This window comes from Oryctolagus cuniculus, chromosome 18 (assembly GCF_964237555.1).
Source record: "Oryctolagus cuniculus chromosome 18, mOryCun1.1, whole genome shotgun sequence".
Taxonomy (NCBI): Eukaryota; Metazoa; Chordata; class Mammalia; order Lagomorpha; family Leporidae; genus Oryctolagus; species Oryctolagus cuniculus.
Window position 1 is genome coordinate 21,669,319 of NC_091449.1, and position 20,297 is coordinate 21,689,615.

The 20,297-nt window shown below is 58.6% G+C and overlaps 1 protein-coding gene across 1 annotated transcript in view; it reads right to left on the minus strand.

Moving 5' to 3' along the window:
* PEPD (peptidase D) overlaps positions 1-12,159 on the minus strand; it is a 113,558-nt gene extending 101,399 nt beyond the window's left edge. The window contains exons 1-3 of the mRNA XM_051846721.2: positions 12,061-12,159; positions 2,208-2,391; positions 87-214 (exon numbers count right to left, since the gene is read on the minus strand). Coding sequence (XP_051702681.1) covers positions 87-214; positions 2,208-2,391; positions 12,061-12,077 — 329 coding nt within the window. The 5' untranslated portion in view covers positions 12,078-12,159. The remainder of the gene's footprint in view (positions 1-86; positions 215-2,207; positions 2,392-12,060) is intronic.
* Between the last annotated feature and the right edge of the window lie 8,138 nt (positions 12,160-20,297).

Below are 20,297 nucleotides of genomic sequence, written 5' to 3' on the forward strand. Positions count from 1 at the left end.
CCCCTCACCATGGGCCCTGGACTCCCTCCCCAGCCCCGCCAGCCCATGTTCAGATCCACAGGGACCAGGCCCGGACTGCTCCTTACTTGCCCATCCAGGTGGCGTGGCTGGCAGGAAGCCTGGGCACAAACAGGGTTGACTTCCCGCTGTCAACATCAATGATGCCATAGCAGCCTGGCTCGGTGACGCCGAAAGCCCAGTGAAAGAAAGACTCCTGCAAGGGGAAACCGGGGTCTGGTCACCCAGGGAGCAGGGCAGAAACCCGCAGCACATGGAGGGGCGCTAGCAGACAGGACACCATCTTCCCACAGCCTCCCGCAGCCCTTGCACTCAGCACCCAGCTCCCTGCTCCAGCCGCATGCTCCCCACCTCATCCGGACATCCTGGCGGCTCCTCCCGTCCAGCTTCCAGCAGTCTGAGGGCGTCTCTACACCTACGCCCCAGCACGCCTGAGCCCCACCTCCTCGGCCAGACCCCTGAGAGACCCCCTACCCCAGGACCCCTGGGGACACACACCCAGCAGCACCGCAGCTCTGGCTCAGCCCCAGCCCGTGTTTCCTGCAGCCCGGCCGGATGCCTGCACTAAGGCACAGCCTCCATTCAGGAGGTCTCACTTCCCTCTCCCACCCCCAGGGCAGCTGACTGCAGTGTTTGGCGATAAACACTGAGCTAAAGCAATGATAGAAAGGTACGAGGTGGAGGAGGATCTCGTCCAAAATTAACCTTGCATATCATCAGCAGGGGCGCCAACAGCCGAATTTAGGAAATTGGTTTTTAAATCACAGAATATGTGAACCTCAAGAAGTGACAGAAAAACCTTACTTGGACCTGCGTGTGTCTAGCAGCCAGGGCTCTGCAGGCATGCGCAGCCACGAAGATGGGACAGAAGTACGGGACCCTTGGGCAGGAGCTGCTGTCAGGAAAAACCCTGTGCACTTGCTCTTGGCCTCGAGCGTCGCAGCCCATCTGTGCCCGGCTGGGGAGGCCACGCCTGCTGCCCTCTCTCCAGGCTCAGCTCCCCTCCTCATTCCCCCACCCCCACCCTGACCTGGACACAACACGGTCATGCTGCCTGCGCTCCACCTGTCTCCAGGGAGTTCCTAGAGTTCCCATCGGCCCCAGATCTGGGCACGGCAGTGAGAAGAACAGAACACTGATCTTGAAGTCAGAAGATGGGGTTCTAATCCCGGCTCCACCACTTAGCAAGTCATTTCCCTCCTGCACCTCGGTTTCCTCATCTGTGAAGTGGGTGTGATGCTAGACCTAGCAGGAGTGGGTCCAGCTCAGGGCCTCCCGGGTGTCCTGGACAAGCATCCTTATTCCTCAGGGCAGGGGGGAGGGGTCTTTGTTCCTGTTTCCGGAGACTGGGGGCTGCTGCTGATTCCCAGCCCAGGCCACCACCACCACTCCAGGCTGGAGTCCTGTCACTTGCAGAACGTCAGGGAGCCCACGCACCACTCCCCAGGAGAGGAAACTGAGGCCCAGTGTAGGTCACAGGGTCAGCATGGGCTGAGTGGACTCCTGCTCAGATGAACCGCCCTGTCACTCACTCACACACACACACACACACTCACACACACTTACACTTTCACACACACACTCTCACACATGTACACACATATATACACATACACATATTCACACACTCACACATACAACACACACACGTGCATACTCACACACATATATACACATATACACATACATACATACACACAGTCACACATACAACACGCACACACACATACACACGTGCACATACCCCATCCTCCTCCCTGCAGACAGAACTCAGCCCTCCCCACTTGGACCTGACCCCTCTGCTGCTCCCTGGCTGTGGAAAGCTGCCCACCCCACCTTCAGCTTGCCCACCTGTGCACACTGTCCCCCTACCTATCGAATTCACCCCAACTTTCGGGGCCCACACCAAATGGTGCTTCCTCCATGAAGCCTTGCCTGCTTGCTCCCCCAGGGCCATCATCTCTCTGTACTTGGACCTCAGAGCGCTGAGCCTGACCGGTGCCAGCTCTGCCTGCAGCCATGGCTATGAGGGCACTGACCCCTCCCCCCTAGCCTGTGGGCTGCCTGGGCTCTCGGGGCCTGCACTGCCTCCAGCGGGCCTCTCCAGCTGACACCCAGCAGGCAGCAGCTGGAGAAGGCAGGCCCCAGGAGGCACAGTGCAGGCCCTGGTTGGGCGGAGCGGGGCTCACCTGGCGGAAGAGCAGCCCGGTGTCGGTGCAGTAGCGCTGGGTCTCCTCGCCGCCCTGCAGCACCACCACAGAGCCCGCCTGCACAGCCGTGTTCTTCCGCAGCCGCTCACACAGGCGCCGCCGGTTCAGGGCAAAGAGCGCCAGTGGCACCTTCAGGGTCTCGTTCCCCAGCCAGAAGTTAGGTCTGCAAAGACACAGGCCCACAGGGTACAGTCAGTGCCCCACACGTGTCTGCCCTCCCCCAACCAGCATGCAGCAAAGCTGCCTGTGACCCAGACACGGCCCTCCCTGGGCCTCCTGGGGACCTCAGGGGGCTTGTCCGCCATCCCTGAGTGCCTGTTCCATGGTGAAGGCCAGCCAGGGACGGTGCAGAGCCTCATCCTGCCGGCCCTGCAGAGCAGGAAATGCTGCCCGCCCCTCTCCTCCACGCGGGCTTCCCCAGCACCCACTCCCCAAACTCCCCATCTGGACCCCTCCAGGCAGCTGCTCCCCTGAGGCTTCTCCCCGGCCACGGCATGCCTGCCCCACCCCCACACCTGTGGCAGACTTGCTCAGGACCATCCTCAGTACCCGCAGCCCAGCCCAGCGGTCTTAAATACGTGGTGAAACCCAGGAAAACACTGCCCTTGACACACACACCCCACCCAGCAGCAAACATTTCTGTCTATCAAGAGCCACACAGCCCCCACCCCCCACATGCTCTGCTCAGCCCACCCCACTTAGATCTCCACACACTGTGTCCCCTCCCCACCCCATCAGGCCATGGGGACCCCACTGCTAGTCCTCACCTGCCTCTCGCACCCAGGACACTGGGGATTGTGCTCTCTGCCCAACACCAAGTGCACCATCATCGGTCACCCCCGCCTGGCTTGATCGCCACACTGGAGCCTCCGGACACCTCCCGACACCAGAACTGGATCCCTTCTTCCCATCCCCAGGGCCACCGCCCAGAGTGGTTCAGCCCCATGTCCTGCCTGAACAACAGCAAGGAACTCCCTGCTGCCCTCTTGGTCCCAATTTCCCCACAGCCTGGTCTGCACCCACCCCAGAAGGGCCCTATAAATTATGCACATCCCCAAGGGCCTAGCAGGGCAAGCTGCCACCTGCAGCTCCAGCGCTCCATATGGGTGCCTTGCAGTAGCTCCCTGCTAATGCACCTGGGAAAGCAGTGGAAGATGGCCCAAGTGCTCGGACCCTCACACCCACATGGGAGACCCAGAAGAAACTCTAGGCTCCTGGCTTCAGATCGGCTCAGCTCTGGCCGGTGCAGCCATTTGGGGAGTGAACCAACAGATGGAAGACCTCTCTGTCTCTCTCTCTCTCTCTGTAACTCTACCTTTCAAATAAATAAAATAAATCCAAAAAAAAATGTATGCACATTCCAGAAGGCACTCACCACCCAACCTCTCACCAGCTCCGTGGTGCCCTTGGAACAAACACTCCCAGCTACAAGGCGATGAGGGGTCCAGGACCCTCCGCTTTGCGCCCTGGCTTCCTCCACTGCAACACAGTCACTCTCCATCTTCCCCTCCCACCAAGAACCTGCAGGCTTTGCTGCTGCTGTTCCCTGCGAGGAAGGCCCTTCACACAGGCGCCCCTGCACACCTCTGCAGAAACGCCACCCTCCCCTGAGAGCAGCTTTTGCTCCCGCCCAGGCTCAACCTCGTCCCCTGTTTTCTCCCAGTCTCTCTGTCCCCCCAGGTAAAATGGAAGCTCCCTGAGGACAAGGGCAAAGCAGATGTGGAATGAATGGAGGGAAGGAGGGCAATATAGCTAGAGTTGGAAGCCAAAGTGCGTGTGAGTAGAGGGCGGGGCCCACAGGGTAGAGGAGGAGGAGGAGGAGGAGGAGGAGGAGGAGGGAGCCTCCCCCCCCCCGCCCCCCGTCACAGGCTCTCCAGCCAGGGGCAGCAGGTGGAGGGCAGGGACAACCAGCAGCTGGTGCACACAGAGGGCTCTACCTGGGCAGCTGTGCAAGTAGGGCAGACAGGACCTTCCTGGGAGTGCTGTGGAACCCCAATGGCCCTGACTCTCAGACCAGGGACACGGGAGCAGGTGGCATCTCTCCCCCCCACCCTGCCCTCCTCTTGTCTTCCAGACCCACACCCACCAGGCTCTGCCCAGAGCCCAACCCACCCACAAGCCCTGTTCAGCCAGTGCTGGCTTCCGTGGGGTCTTTGTCACGTGGAGGCACATGAGATGGGGTTAGGAAGAGAGTCAAGGGCAGAGTCCTCTCCCCTGGCTCCCTCCCTAGCAGGGCCATGGAATGGAACAGGAAATGGCCGCAGCCTCTCTCCACCCAGGGCCACAGCTCCAGCCAAGCCAAGTTTTTCCTTTGTCTTTTAGGGTTTATCTTGTCCTCACTGGGTTCCTGGCTGCCTCCCTCCTCTTCTTTCCCTTGCCCAGAGCTCCGTGGGGTGGGGCGCCCCTGCACTTGGCTCTCCTGCCAGCCTCAGCAGACTGTGGGCTCCGGCCAGGCTGAACCGCCTGGTCCACCTCAGGACAGAGTGGCCGCTGTGACACCTTGTGCTTGCTGGCTGTCCACCCACCTGCACCAACACAGACACCAAGGGATTGAGATCTGGGTCTGCTCTGATCACTGCTGTGTCCCCACGCCTAGCATCCTGCTTACCACGCGACAGGCACTCTGGAAATATCTGCTGAGTGGACCAAGTCACAGCTGACACAGGCAGCCACACGCTTCCCAGCCACATCAGCACCAGCGGGGCAGGAAGAGGACCCTGGGCCCTCGCCTGGCCAGGAAGGGCAGAGGGGTCAGGAACACCCCACCTCTGCTGCTCCTGAGCGAGGGCTGCCATTCTGCCTCACTCAGCTCCCAGCAAGGAAACTGAGTGACGGCGCTTAAACGCGACAGCCTCCCAGCTGGTCCTGCTCGCAGGAAGTGAAAGTGTAGCTGCCAGCACTCCTGCCCCAGGGTCCCATGGTCTCCCCCACCCTTTCCTCTCACTGAGGGGACTGTATCTCCAGGTTCCCCAACAGCACAGGGGCATGACACCCGGGCACTGCTACAGGGGGCCTCAGCCTGTCCCCCAGCAGCACCCCTGGCCGAAATGCCCAACCCCAGACCTCCTCCGTCCTGTCCACAGGCTGTGGGGCCCAGCCCCAACTCCATCATCTGCAATCACCCTCATCCTTACCCACAGGTGCAGCCTCCACCCAGCCTGAAGCCACGCCCCCACATGCAGGGCTCTCAGAAGGGCCGGTCCCCTGTCCGGAGGAACGCATCAAGACTGTAAACTTTTTTTTTTTTTTTTTTGACAGGCAGAGTGGACAGTGAGAGAGAGAGAGAGACAGAGAGAAAGGTCTTCCTTTGCCGTTGGTTCACCCTCCAATGGCCGCTGCGGCTGGCGCGCTGCGGCCAGTGCACCGCGCTGATCCGATGGCAGGAGCCGGGTACTTATCCCGGTCTCCCATGGGGTGCAGGGCCCAAACACTTGGGCCATCCTCCACTGCACTCCTGGGCCACAGCAGAGAGCTGACCTGGAAGAGGGGCAACGGGGACAGAATCCGGCGCCCCGCCTGGGACTAGAACCCGTTTTGCCGGCGCCGCAAGGCGGAGGATTAGCCTAGTGAGCCGCGGCACCGGCAAGACTGTAAACTTGACAAGCCACCTTCTCCCTGAGCAGTCAGCTGCGACTGTGAAGGAGACCTTACACCCAGGTTCTACATCCATAGACTCAGCCATGGGGAAAACAAACAAACAAACAAAGAACGCATCTGTACTGAACGTGTACAGGCTTTTTCCTTGTCATCTTTCCCTACACAATAGGGTATAATAATCACAGACAGGGCACAGGCACTGCATCACACATTGTAAGCTCTCTAGAGAGATTTAGAGGGGGGTGGGGGGCGATGTTGCGGCCTTAGCAGGTAAAGCCACCACCTGCAAAGCCAGCATCTCACATGGGTGCTAGTTTGAGACCTGGCTGCTCCAATTCCGATCCAGCTCCCTGCAGAATATGATAGCCCAATTGTTTGAGCCCCTGCCTCCCACATGGGAGACCCGGATAAAGCTCCTGGCTCCTGGCCTAGCCTTGGCTGCCATGGCCATCCGCAAAGTGAACCAGCAAATGGACTCACTCTCTCTCTCTCTCTCTCTCTCTCCCCCTTTCTCTCTCCCTTTCTCTCTGTAGTTCTGACTTTCAAATAAATAAGTAATTTAAAAACACAGGAGAAGGGGAGTGTCCAGCCTGGCTGTGAAGACACCAGTCAAGATGCCTGCGTCCCACATCCTAGTGTCTGCATTTGATTTCCAGCTCCAGCTCGGCCCAGTTCCAGCTCCCTCCAACGCAGACCCTGGAAGACAGCAGGTCATGGTTCAAGTTGTTCGGTTCCTGCCGCCCATGTGTGACACCTGGATTGAATACCAGGTTCCCAGCTTTAGCGCAGCCAATTCCTGGCCGTTGTGGGCATCTGGGGAGTGAACTGGCAGATGGGAGTTCTGTCTGTCTCACCATTCTGTGTGCCTGTCCGTTTCTGTCTCTCAAACAGATATAAACAATTAAGGCATACACAAGTATGTGCACAGGTCTATGTGTGTACCATATGTCATTTTCTAGCAGGGACTTAATGTGAGGGGGGTTCTGGAACAATTTCCCTGGGCACTGGACATGAACTACTTATCTCCTGTCTGTCCTGGGCTGCAGGCCCAACAGCGGCCTGCCGCTCAGCCCGAGCTGCAGGCAGGGAGTTACACCGCAGCCATTACTCACTGCGCGACACCCCCAGAATCCAGGTGGGCGGAGACGTGCCCTTTGATTTCTCACTGCATACACCGCACCCCGAGAGAGACTGTCGGGCCCAGGGCCAACACGGGTGACTTCCTCTGCAAAGTCAGCAAAAGCAGCACCCATAAAACATTTCCAACTCATCTCTGCTGGAACTTTGCTTAACGGGCGCCTAGAATTTTTTTTTTTTTTTTTTTTTTTTTTGACAGGCAGAATGGACAGTGAGAGAGAGAGACAAAGAGAAAGGTCTTCCTTTGCCGTTGGTTCACCCTCCAATGGCCGCTGCGGCTGGCGCACCGCGCTGATCCGATGGCAGGAGCCAGGTGCTTCTCTTGGTCTCCCATGGGGTGCAGGGCCCAAGCACTTGGGCCATCCTCCACTGCACTCCCGGGCCACAGCAGAGAGCTGGCCTGGAAGAGGGGCAACCGGGACAGAATCCGGCACCCTGACCGGGACTAGAACCCGGTGTGCCGGTGCCACAAGGCGGAGGATTAGCCTAGTGAGCCGTGGCACCGGCTTTTTTTTTTTTTTTTTTTTTATTTCAAAGGCAAAAGCCACACCATGCCCAAGTGCCAGGGTAAAGCAGGCACACATGTCTGCAAGCATGTGGGGATACACAAGAACAGCAGGAGCCAAAGGCTGCAGGACTCAAAGCGACCCACAGAAGAAGCCTTCGGTCTCCGCAGGTTAGCTCTCCCTGGCCAACAACCATCAGGGCCCAGGAGGCAGCCCAGAGCCAAAACCAGAGGGAGCCAGCCCGCAGGGAGGGTGTGATGGCACTGCCCTGTCCCCACCCCTGTCCCACACAGCCTGTGTGTGCCCCAACAGCAGCCCTGAGCACCTCTCCACAGCCAGCTGCAGTGTCCTTACCTATGGCCTACAGAGCCCCGGAGGTCACGCCTAGACTGCAGAGGCTCGGCTCACTGGATGGAAAAAAAAGCTGCTCATTGATTTTTTCTAACATCTGACTCAAATGTACGTGTCCTTCAATTACCCACTAATGCAACTAACCACTCAGTACCAGCAACATGCATGAAATTTCTCACCCACAGAAACCTCGGGCGTCTCCACATCACGTCATTGCTGGCGAGTATCTCAAAACACCACTGCGCTCATTTTTACTTCAAAATGAAGGTGGTTGTTAGACATGCAGGCAGCTTTTATTCCTTAATGCATTAATAAAGAAGCACATACGGCTCAATCACAAATTTAATTAATATTTTGATGACTATATTTCCATATAATTGGTTCTTCTGGTAATCCTCTATATTTATTTCATGCATTTTAAACATTATGCTGGAGTGAGTGTGGGGCTCAGTGGTTAAGATCTGGGATGCCTGCAGACCAGGACAAGCTCCGTGCACTAGAACATGAACCACTGCCTGCCAGGGCCATGCTGCTCAGCTCCCAATGGGTGAGGCCAGCCAGGACCGGCCTGCAACTCCACCCTCAGCCTCCAGCACAGGGCCAGGTGTGGGCAGTCCACCGGGGCTGCCTCACCATCAGCAAGCCCAACGGGGTCAGTCTGGCTGGAGAAGGCCTCAAAGTAGCTGATCAACACCTCCCACACTGTGCCCCTCCCTCCTGAGGGGGTAGAGAGGAGGGGACAAAGGGAGGGACCAAGATAGGGCTGAGTGGAATCAGGACCAGGGGAGAAGAGCCAGGGAGGGCAAAGGGGCACTCAGGGGCCACCACAGACCTGTTCCGGAGGCCTCTGCCCGGGAGCTCAAGGTTCACATCTGGGTGGGGACGGGCTTTTGACCCTGAACGTGGCTCCTCCAGGAGGGGCTGACTGCAACAGGCTGTGTGACCCAACAGGTGCACACCTGGGGCGCCCCACCTGCTACTTCTAGCTGGCTCTGCGACAGCTTCCTGGGAGCCCCCCTGGAGAAACAACTAAAGACATTTCTTTATCTACACCTCTGAACTCTGGCCCCACTTCCCACCACAACCCCTTTCCTCAACCGCTGCATCTCCCAGGCAAGTAGGACAAGGAGCTGGACTAATCTAGAGTAAATCCCCTTTCATTCATGCAGCACCAAGCTCCAGTCACAGGGCAGCCACAGGCTGGCCATGCAGACACAAACTGAACCGGTCCCTGAGACCCAAGGACGCTGGAAGACGCTGGAAGAGGCAGGAAAGGGAGCGACCTCTGGCCCTGCTACCACGGGCAGATGCGGAAAAGACTAGGGTTCTCTGGCATCCTGGGCAGGATGCCTTTCCCAAGGCAGCAGAAGTGCCTGAGCTGGCCCTGCACATCCGTGAACATCGTGTGATCATGTTAGAGGACGAGGGCACGCCACAGCCAGCAGGTGAGCGGGCTAAGGGAAGAGAGAATAACCACAACGCCACGCGGGGAACAGAGGCAGGCAGGTCTGGCTGGAGCAGAGAGGTCTCACAAAGCCAAGCTCAAGGAGGAGGCCGGGCTCCGCCTCGCCAGGCGCCCGTGATGGGGGCATGGGAGGAGGCTGACCGCACAGCACACCCTCTGGGGCCTGGGGGCCCCTCTGTCTCAAGCCGGAAGCCCCTTTCCAGAGCAGGATCAACCTGAACTGCTCCCCAGAAGGGCACCTTGAGTTTCTAACTGAGAAGCCAGTTAGGGCTTCCACTGCTCCCCAGATCGTATGGGGCATATCCTACATGACCTGGATGTCTCACAGGCCTCCCTGCCCCAGGCTATGACCTACAGACAACCAAGCCCAAGTCCCAAGGAGCCTGTGCCCATGACCTGATAGTGTGACCCTCACAATGCCTGAGAGTCTGTCCTGCGAGTGCAGCTGGGAGGAGACACACTCGGATCTCTCCCCTTCAGGAAGCAGCGGGGCTGTACTGCAGATGCTCCCATCCCGCCACGGACGGCGCTTCCCGCAGCTGTCCGGTATCCCTGCCAGTAGCACACGTCTCCAAGACATTTGTCACCATTCCCGCGCCTCACCCACTCTGCACCATGGCCCAAAGAGAGCCCTCCTCTCAGGATGTGGCCAGATCCAGGCTCACTCCCCTCCAGTCACCAGCTCGGGCCTCCACACCTTCAAGGAGGAGCAAGCCTCGGACCAGCTTGGAGTCCTCATCCCAAATGCAGCCCCTGCCACCTGTGACGGCCTGGCTGGCCCAGAAGAGAGAGGGAGCAGACCCATAGCTGGACACCAGCTTACGCTATTCTGTAAGGCAAGGGTTTTTTTTGTTTGTCTGTTTGGTTTTGTTTTTGGCAGGCAGGCAGAGCGGACAGTGAGAGAGACAGAGAGAAAGGTCTTCCTTTGCCGTTGATTCACCCTCCAATGGCCGCCGCCGCCGGCGCGCTGCGGCCGGCGCACAGCTGATCTGAAGGCAGGAGCCAGGTGCTTCTCCTGGTCTCCCATGGGGTGCAGGGCCCAAGCACTTGGGCCATCCTCCACTGCCTTCCTGGGCCACAGCAGAGAGCTGGCCTGGAAGAGGGGCAACCAGGACAGAATCCGGCGCCCCGACCGGGACTAGAACCCGGTGTGCCGGCACCGCAAGGCGGAGGATTAGCCTAGTGAGCCACGGTGTCAGCCAAGACAAGGTCTTACGCTAGGTTTAGTTCCTTCTTCCCATTTGGGACTTCATATGCACAGTTCTCTTCCTAAAGGGTGTCTCATGGCTTAAGAAGTAGCACAAAGGTCATCGAGGGGGTAAAGCCCTCACACGCACCCCACTGAGCTCGGAGCCCACGCCCTTCCTTGGCACACACCAGGAACAGAGGCAGACAGGTGGGTGACAAGCCCACGTGCTTGTCTGCCCCAGGGGCCTGTGAGCACCTACGGGCAGGCAAGCCCAGTGCTTGTCCTGGAATAACAGCCGGTGCACACTCAATGTTTGATGTGTGTGTTCTCAGCTCTCCCACCTTGAGGGCCAACTGAGCAGCTTTCTGTTGCCATTCTCCCTACTGCCCCAAATGGCAGGTGCACGCTGTATACCAGCTCCTCCACGCTGATCTCAGCTCCCCACCTGGCACCTGTGGCACCGTTCTCCCCTTCCCTATACCCTTCCCAGCTCCCTGCACCACCCAGCTCACACACAGCCCAGGGGAGTGAGCTCTTTTCCAATCCAGCTCTCTGCTGTGGCCTGGGAAAGCAGTCAAAGATGGCCCAAGTGCTTGAACCCCTGCACCCGCAAGAGACACCCAGAAGAAGCTCCTGGCTCCTGGCTTTGGCCTGGCCGAGCTCCAGCCATTGCAGCCGTTTGGGGAGTGAACCAGAAGATGAAAGACCTTTCTCTCTGTTTTTCCCTCTCTCTGTCAGTCACTCTGCCTCTCAAATAAACAAATCTTTAAAAAATAAATAAGCATAAATACAAAGCAGACCCAAGCTGATTAAAACCCTTGCAGTCCAGAAGGACGAAGTCTGGAGAGGAGACCTGGGCCACCACCACGCCCTGCAGCCCAGGAATGGGCGCTCCTCTAAGCCCGGAATCCTCCGAATCCTCACAGCTCTCAACCTTTGTCTCTTCACCTTTGCTCAGATGTGTCTACCCTCCGGGACATTCCTTCGGACGCCTGGGCGAGCCCATCCACCCACACTTCCTCCCACTAGAACCACCCACCCTGCCTCTGGGGCTGCAGAATGACAGAGCATCTACCGTGCAAGAGAAAGCCCCTGCCCTTGCATCCCAAGTGGTAGAAAACGATCAACAAGCACAAGTAAACAAACTCTCTAGTCGATCAGGAGTGAGAAGGCCTACAAAAAAGTGCCACAGGTGGTCGGGGAAGGAGTGGACCCTGAAAGAAGGGAAGAAGTGCCCCGCTGGACCAGCGCGTCTCAAACACCACCTCCTCCGGGAAGCAGCTGGGCGGAAACCTGGCGCCCGAAAGTGAACACGCGTGTCGACCCGAGCCCCGCCTCGGCCACACACCGCGGGGCTGCCACAGGTCCGCGGGCAGCAGAGAAGCTGCGGGCTCCAGCGCTGGCCGTGACCCGGAGCGCGTAGCTCGCCGCCCCGCGCTCGCATGCTACGCCCTCCGGGAGAAGCGCGCTGCCCGCGGCCACTCCGCGAGCCCGGCCTGGCCCGGGCTTCCCCCCATCGTCCAGGCGGGAGAACCGAGGCCGCTCTCGGCGCCGGGGAACGAGAGCCAGGAGAGGAGTAGCACTCACCCGGCGGAGGCCGCCATGTTCACTGGGCACGAACGTCACGTGAAATGCGGCGTCAGCTGAGCCCCGCCAGGTTCCATTGTAGGGGCGGGGCCGGGGCGGGGCTGCATTCGTTTGCCCCTCCCCCTTTGGCCCCGCCCCGGGCAGAGAAGGAGGGAGAGCCCCTGTCCCAGGTCGGGGTCCAGGCAGAGATAACAGCTGTTGCGTAAGAAAGAAAAGGTCCCAGCGGAGACCAGGGCAGTGGAGGAACGGAGACATTGTGGAGGGAGAGGCGGGCAGCCGCAGAGGTAAGCGAGGGTGAGACTCTACAGGACCTTGAGCAGGGGGCAGGAGGCAGGTCTGGTGAGGCCTGTTCAACTCCCTCAACTGCAGACTGGAGAAGGATCTGCAGGGAGCAGAGATAGGGGACAGTGGACACAGAAAGAGGGGTTCAGGAGGAAGAAGCTGCCGGGGGCACTGGTGTTGGGGGCAGCGTGGTCAGGAGAAGGCAAGGGATCAGGAAGCAGGTCTCAAACACTTGCAGGTGCTGGCCCAAAGCTTTTGCTGGTGTTAGCCCACAGAAACCTCACCGCCACCCGAGGTAGGCACTGTCCTAATGCCATTTTACAGATGAGGAAACTGAGGCCAAAGCAGTAGGTCATGTGCCTGATCTCACCCAGGAGACGGGCTCCCGCAGTCACACCCCTGGGGAGTCGCCCAGGCTGCCTCCTTGAAGGGAGAGGAGGGCCCGGGGCTGGCAGGGTCCTGAGTCACCCAAGGGTGACAGGGCTCCATAGATGCCCACGGATTCCTGGCTGTCCCAGACTGGAAGTGCGGGCGAGGGGGTAGTGTATGCTTCCTGTTTCTTTGTCAAGACGAGGATGTGGGTCGCTGTTGCTGGCCTGTACGAGTCGGGGGGGGGTGTCTTCAGGCTGGGAAGGAGCTGTTGTTTGTCCCCCAAAACCAGAGAGGGGAGTGGTCTCTTTATGCAGGGCAAGTGGAGCAGTGGGGATGAAGGGCACATGGCATGGCTCTTGGAGCTCCTGAGCCACCTGCTTTGGGATTTCACGGTCACTGCTGCAGAAGCTGTGAGCTGAGGCACGGCTGGGGACACCAGAGCTGTCAGGATAGGTGGTACCCCCACACAGCCCTTCCCACCCCCGACCCACCTAAGGCAGAGGAGAGCAGATGAAAGAGGAGACCCCCCCCAGGCTTCCCCTCTTCCCCACTACCCATGGGTGCTTCTCGGGCAAGCCCCAAGAGAGGGTCTGTCCACCTCTCGGCGGCTTCCAGAGGCACAGACCCCACTGGCCCCTCCAGTCCTGCAGAACTTGGCCCCCGGGGGGCAGCGGCTCTGCCTGCAAGGAAGACTACCCCCCCCGGAAGGGACTGAGGGGGAGCTCTGCGTGGGGCGTGCTGCCTTCAGCAGGCAGACCCAACCTCCAGCTGATCGCCACCCTCCCGCATTGCTCTTGACAAAGATAAGTCAAAACTCATCCAGCTGCCAGCTCTGGGTGCTTATTAATATCTCACTCATATTAATTATCCCAAACGTTTACAAAACGATAGAGGAGGGCCACCCAGCAACTGAGTGGAGCCGTGTCTGTGGGCAGTAACTGGCAGAGTGGTGCTGCCCACAACTCCTGCCCACCCAGCCCTGTCTGGACACCAGGCCTCTGGGCAGGACCTGCCAGGCCAGCAATTTCAGAAACTTGGCCGCCGCCACCCCCACCCCTATCAGCAGGGCCACACCCACCCTCCTCCTCCCCATCACAGGGTCCAGCAGGGCCAGCCTCACTCTCTCCTCCCCCTCCTCCTCTCCCTCCTCATCAGAGGCCCCAGTGGGGGCTCCAGAGAAGCAGCTCCGGTCGGGGGAGGGGGGGGACTGTAGTTACTCATGCAGGGCAGACCCGGACGCTGCTGGAGCCAGGAGGCAGTCGGGGGAAGATTGATTTTTCACGCGTCGGAGTGGGAGTGTGTAAATCAGTGGAGGGAGAGCGCCAGGCAGCGCGCCGCAGCGTCTCCTCCCAGGACATGAGCCTCTGGCCGAAACCATCTCCTCTTGTGCAGCCTACAGGTGGCAGGGGGTGTCTGTGGGCCACAGCCGGAGCATCCTCAGCTCTACAGGTGCCCCTACCCCCACAGCCTAGCCCCTGTAAAAGGAGCTTTGTCCTTTGCCGGGAAGACCCCTCCCTTGTCCCTGGGGCCTGGTGGCTGCTGCTGGGTTTCCCTGCTCTGTCCCCACCCCCACCCCAGTCACCACTCCCCTGCAGTCCATAGACACTGCTGGCAGCTGGCTGACTGTCCACAGGGGCCGCCCAGCCAGACGCCCATGTTGAAGCTACTTTGCATGGGTGTCCCCTGGGAGAGCCGTGGCATGAGCCTTGTCCTTCTTCTGCTCTGGTTTGCAGGAAGATGGTGGGACCACACTGGAGGTGGCTCTGCCCCTGGCTGCTGAGCTGGGGCCCACATGCCCCTCGGCAACCGGCCATGCCCTGAGAGCTACGGGGTCCAGTCTCTGCCCTGGGGACTCTGGTCTGGGGCAGAGGAGGAGGAGGAGCCCACACAAATCCCCGAGGAGCCACCATGTGGGAGAGCGGTGGAGCAGGGCTGCGGGCTGCCAGGCCCTCCCTGCTGGTGCAGTGTTGCTTCGGGATTCTGAGCAGGGAGGCGGTGGGGTCCGAGTCCACGTCTCAGGCAGGAGCTTGGCAGGGTTGGCGAGCGGACTGCAAAGAGCCAGATCTATACCGGCTGCCTGAGGACATCAGCCTCAGGTGCTGAAGCCCCGTGCACGAGGGCGTCTGGGTTTTGTGTGATTGCTTGCTGAGAGTGGACTCGAAAACCAACTCCAAATGGATCCAAGAGAAAGACTCGGGGGGGGGGGGGGCGTGCGGAGGTGACATGGGGGCAGGGTGGTGTATTCCAAGCCCGGAGCCTGTCTCCCCATGGTGCTGCTGGCGGATCCCAGCCTCCGGCCCCTACAATGTCAGCAGCAGCAGCCACAGCTCTTCCAGTCCTGGGCCAGCATGGCCTGCTCCTTCCTCCGGGGCCTCGCCCTGGCTGTCACCCACAGCCGCCCAGCAGAGCCCCCGCACCGCATCCTCCCCAGATCCTCGCTCTCCCAGCGAGGTTCCTAGGCCCCTTCCCTGTCGCTGCCTCAGATGAAGTGGTCCCTGCTGAGCCCCTTGCCAGAGTCTACGCAGCGGCTCAAGATGAGAAGTGGAATGGTGGCTTCAGAAAGGCAAACCATCCCAACAGCATCTTCGCAACATCGAGGGAAACATCTTTGTGTGTGTGAAGATGCGGGATATATTGGGTTTCGCTGTTTGGAAGACTCTTTTCTCATCTTGAAATCGCAAGCTGTTTTCCTCCAGCGAGACTTATGCATACGTCCAATTATCAACATTCTATATAGGAAATAAAGTCCTGGAATGGGTTTCTTCCACGCATGTTTGCCGCGGGCCGGCCAGGTTGGGCAGGTGATTGTTACTTTTATCTCTTATGAGCCGCGTCAGTGCAGAATGGCTGGCAGCACCATCTTTTATTGCTTTCGCCTTTATTGCTTCGGCCACGCTGTGCCAGGCTCTTCATGGGTGTGGCTTTGTTACCCCATTCCCAGATCTTGATAAAGAGGAATGCAGTTCCTAATTTCAGAAGTCCCAGAGCAGGGGGACTGGGGTCTGTAGCTTGTGTCCTGGAGGGAAGTTCCCTGGGGACACCGACTGTCCCTCTGCCCCAAGCCCCTGAGCAACTCTGATAGGATGGTGGTCGCTACTGGCGGCCACAGCTGCCCCTTTCAAGGACTCCTGTCAGGGTGCCATTTAAGAAGGGCACTTTCAGCCTCTCAGGAAAGCACCCACAGGCTGTGTCCCCAGCAGCCTCCTCTCCTCTGTCCATGCCATCATCAAGACTGGGTCACCCGAGGCCAGCATTGTGGCACAGTGGGCTAAGCTGCCACCTGCACTACCAGCCTCTCCTATCCGGGCACTGGTTCGAGAGCCCTGGCTGCTCCACTTCCCATCCAGCTCCCTACTAATGCATCTGGGAAGACAGTAGAGATGGCCCTATGCTTGGGCCCCTGCCGCTCATGTGGGAGACCCAGATGGAGCTCCAGGCTCCTGGCTTTGGCTTGGACCTGCTCCAGCTGTTGCTGCCATTTCAAGGAGTGAATCAAGCAGATGGACGCTCGCTCGCTCTCTCTCTCTCTTTGTCTCCTCTCTCTTCTCTCTTTCAAATAAATAAATAAATCTAAAAAAAAAAAAACTGGGTCACCAATGCCTACTCCCTCTTTTTCTACTGCCACTGCTTCTGGCCTCCCCTCCCCCCACCTGCCTGTCCACCCTTCCTCCTTGTCCCTCTTTTGGCTGCTCCATTCCATCTCCAAGGCCCCTGGCTACCTGAGTGTTTGCCCACATCCTCGTCCCATTCTGGGCCCCCACGCTCATCACAGTTTTCTATGGCAAACAGCCCCGAGGCCAGCTACCTCTTGCAGAAGAGGGATGTGACACAGTGGAAGGAGACACAGGGTCAGAAAACAGGCAGGAGCCTGGAAGCAGGTGACAGAGCACAGCACCAGGCCACCCCCTAGGAGGCCTGGTAGCCGCCACTGCTTCCCAGACCCTTGCCACCAGCTCTGCCCCGAGCGTAAGCTCGGAATGACCCAGCCTCCTGGCCACTTCCTGCAAGGCCAAAGTCTTTGATGAGCAGTGCAGCCAACTGCAGATCCCAAGCCTCCTGGCCACTCCCTACTGTCTTATCCCTTTTGGCTTCTGCTGGGGGGTGGGGAGGTGGGAAAGGTAGTATGTAGCATCTCACTAGTTTTGTTTTGTTGTGAAGATTTGTGTATTTATTTGAAAGGCAGAATTGCAGAGAGAGGTCTTCCATTCACTGGTTCACTCCCCAAATGACTGCAATGGCCGGGGCTGGGCCAGGCTGAAGCCAGGAGCCAGGAACTCCATCCAGGTCTCGCATGTGGGTGACAGGGGCCCAAGCGCTCAGGGCACCTTCTGCTGCTTTCGCAGGCGCATTAGCAAGGAGCTGGATCAGAAGTGGAGCAGTCAGGACTTGGCTCATACAGGATGCTGGCATCTCAAGTAAATCTCAATAAATCTTAACCCAGTGCACCACACCAGCGGCCCCAATCTCACCAAGTTTAGTTTTCCAAACAGAAGGAGCTAAGGTGCTGGTAGACACACATGACGACACCCAGTAATGGATCATCTTGGGGCTTATTGGTTCAAGCCGTTGATATGTCCCACCCAGGATGGTTAAGGAGGTTTGATGAGGCAGTCCCAGGAGACACTTGGCTCAGCCCCTGGCTCATGATGGAACCAATACTTATTTCAGTGGTCATGTGAGAAGTGGAGGCGACTGGTAAGGACTGGGGCCAGCACCATGGGGCGGCAGGTTTAGCCGACACCTGCAATGCCAGCACCCCGTACTGGAGCACCAACTCAAGTCCCCGCTGCTCCGCTTCTGATCCAGCTCCCTGCTAATGCTTCTGGGAAAGCAGAAGGTGGCTTGGGTGTTTGAGTCCCTGCCACCCACATGGGAGACGTGCATGGAGTTCCTGGCTCCTGGCTGTGGCTTAGCTCAGCCCCGACTGTTGCGGACATTTGGAGAGTGAACCAATGGATACAAGATCTCTTTCTGTCTCTCTCTCACTCGCTATTTGTTGCTCTGCCTTTCAAATAAATAAAATAAACATTTTTAAAAAAGAGAAAGGACCAGCACCCTTATTCCTGTGATGTGAAGGTGAGTGAACGCCCTATGAAGTTGCTCCAGTTCTGTCCACCTGCACTACAACCTTACCCCCAATGGGTGCTTCTGTGACCCCAAGTGAAGGCAGCCAGTGCTCAGCCCCTTCAAGGCTGGGGCCTGGGGCTGTCCCACCACAGGGGCTGCAGTGCCGTCAGACACGGAGATGCCGAAGGGATGCAGGCCCCTGGGAGTGTGTAGGGAAGGCTGTGGAGAGAGGGCTGCTGTGCACAGGGTCTCCAGCCCAGCCTGGGGCTTCAGCCTGCAGGGCGTTGCTGGCAGGTGTGAATTTCTGCTGGCAGAATTGCAGGAGTTTGAAACCCTGACCTCAGATTCTTCTTCTATGCCTGTGTACCATGATGCTACAGCCCCTGTCACCCAGAAGTGGTGTCTGTCGCACCAGCCCTGGAGTGGGGGCGGCCATGCGACCGACTTTGAGACATGATCATGAGACTTCAGCCAAAGCAGAGGCCTTGGGGAGTGCTCACCCACCAGGCTTCCCCTCTTGCCGTTCTTGGGAGCCTTGCCACCTCCACCGTGGGATGATGCCCTGGATGGCTGACCAGGGATGAGACACCTCACCTGCCAAGTAGCCCACACACAGGCGAGGCCAGCCTCAATCCCCACCCCTCCAGCCCATTGTGGAATGAGTAGAGTTGTCAGCATCTGAGCTGGTGCCACAGTCCTGAGCTGAGTCGCTGGCAGTTTTGAGCCATGACATCATGACTGTGACAGCACAGTCGTAACTGACACACGGGGTAGAAGGAGGAGACCCTGGGACCACTGCCCTGGAGAGGAAGCTGGGAGAGGCTGCAGGGGCTCTTTGCACAAGGAGCTCCAGGAAGTGCACGGCTGCAGGGCTCTGGGGACAAAGTGTGGCCTTTGCCTCTCACCCACCTGGAGCACCTGTTGGCGCTGGTGCAGAAGAGGCTGCAGGGGCCCTAGTTCTCTTTGGGTGCTGTGTGGAGGGGCTTCTTTGGAGACCCCAGCAGGCAGCACTCCCCCGTGGACATCGGTAGAAGTGTTACTCCTGGTAGGGGAAGAACAGAAGATGGAGGACCCCTTGAACTTCTGTAAGAACCCTCCAGGGACACACATCCCCTCCAGGAATAACTCATAGAGACTTGAAAGGGGACACGAGAGCCACTTTAATGCAGACGAGGCTGGAACCAGTTAAAACTGAGTCATTTTGTCTATGGACCCTCCTGTCACGTGTCCATGAGCTGGGTAACTGCACCTGCGCTGTCACCAGTGTCGGGTGCACAGAGCAGAGAGGAGAGCATTGTGGCCTGGATGGGGAACTTAGAGGTGATAATCAGCAGGGAGCTCATACCCCAGTTAGCTCGACTAAACAGCTGAGCATAGAACAAAGGCACCCCGGCTCGTCTCGTGGAAGACACTGCCCAAGGCCAGGGCTCAGGCTGCCGACGCTGACCATCTGCCCTCACTTCCGAGCGCCGGCCCATTACAGACTCAGTATCTCGGAAGGAGATGAGCAGATTGCCCAGGAAGCCGCCACAGCCAGGCCTCATTCTGACAGTACCCCTGTCTCTGAGTCGGATGCCAGGCTCGCTGGTAGCGTGATGAGCCGACGGCACTCTTGTTGTCTCCCACATCCTTTCTGGACGCGCAGGTCAAACAGCCTTTGGGAAAAAATCACAACTTTATTTCCAGATCTCAAAGATCAATATCACACTCTGCATTTAGAGCTTGAGGGAAAACTGGACTGAAAAATCATCTCACAGTGGTAGCGCCAGAGGCAGGCGCTTTTGCACAGGCGGCTCCTCCAAAGAGGTGTCTCATCTCGGCCGCCAGACAGCAAATCCGCCCGCAGGGCCAGCTGTCCGCCCAGCACGGGGCCTCTCTCAGCCTCCCTCTCCGGGCGAGGTGGGCAGTGAGGCCTTTTGTCCTAGGGGTCTGGGAGCAGAAGGGACCTGACTTCCCACCGAGTGCCCCCTCTGCTTGAAGGGAGAGGCTGGGCTGAGCAGAGCTCGCCGGATCTCTGCGGGTGCTCCTCGAACTCCAGGCTGCGGAGTCCACGGCCCAGAAAACCATTTTTAGATTTGGAAGCAGCACCAAGGGCAGAGACTTTGTTCCTGCTCCCTCTGGCACTGGGGACACTTCTTATGTGAAGATGTGGGGCTCGTTTTTTCCCTGGGCAGGGTCCACACAGCAGAGGGACAAGCCCATGGGTGTGGCTGGGGAGGGGGGGAGATGTGTGCAGCCACTCACCCCCACCCTGGAGATCCTGATGTGGTGGGCTTGAGTATGACCCAGACACATGGATCTCTCTCTCTCTCTCTCTCTCTCTCTCTCTCTCTCTTTCAGATTTATGTTCTTTATTTGAAAGGCAGAGTGATAGAGCAGGATTCAGAATGAGAGTTCTCCAGTCTACTGGCTCACCCCCCAACGGCAGGGGCTAACACAGGCCAAAGCCAGAAGCCTGGAACTCCGTCCAGGTCTCCCACATGGCCAGACACCTGGGTTTCTAACCCACACTCCGG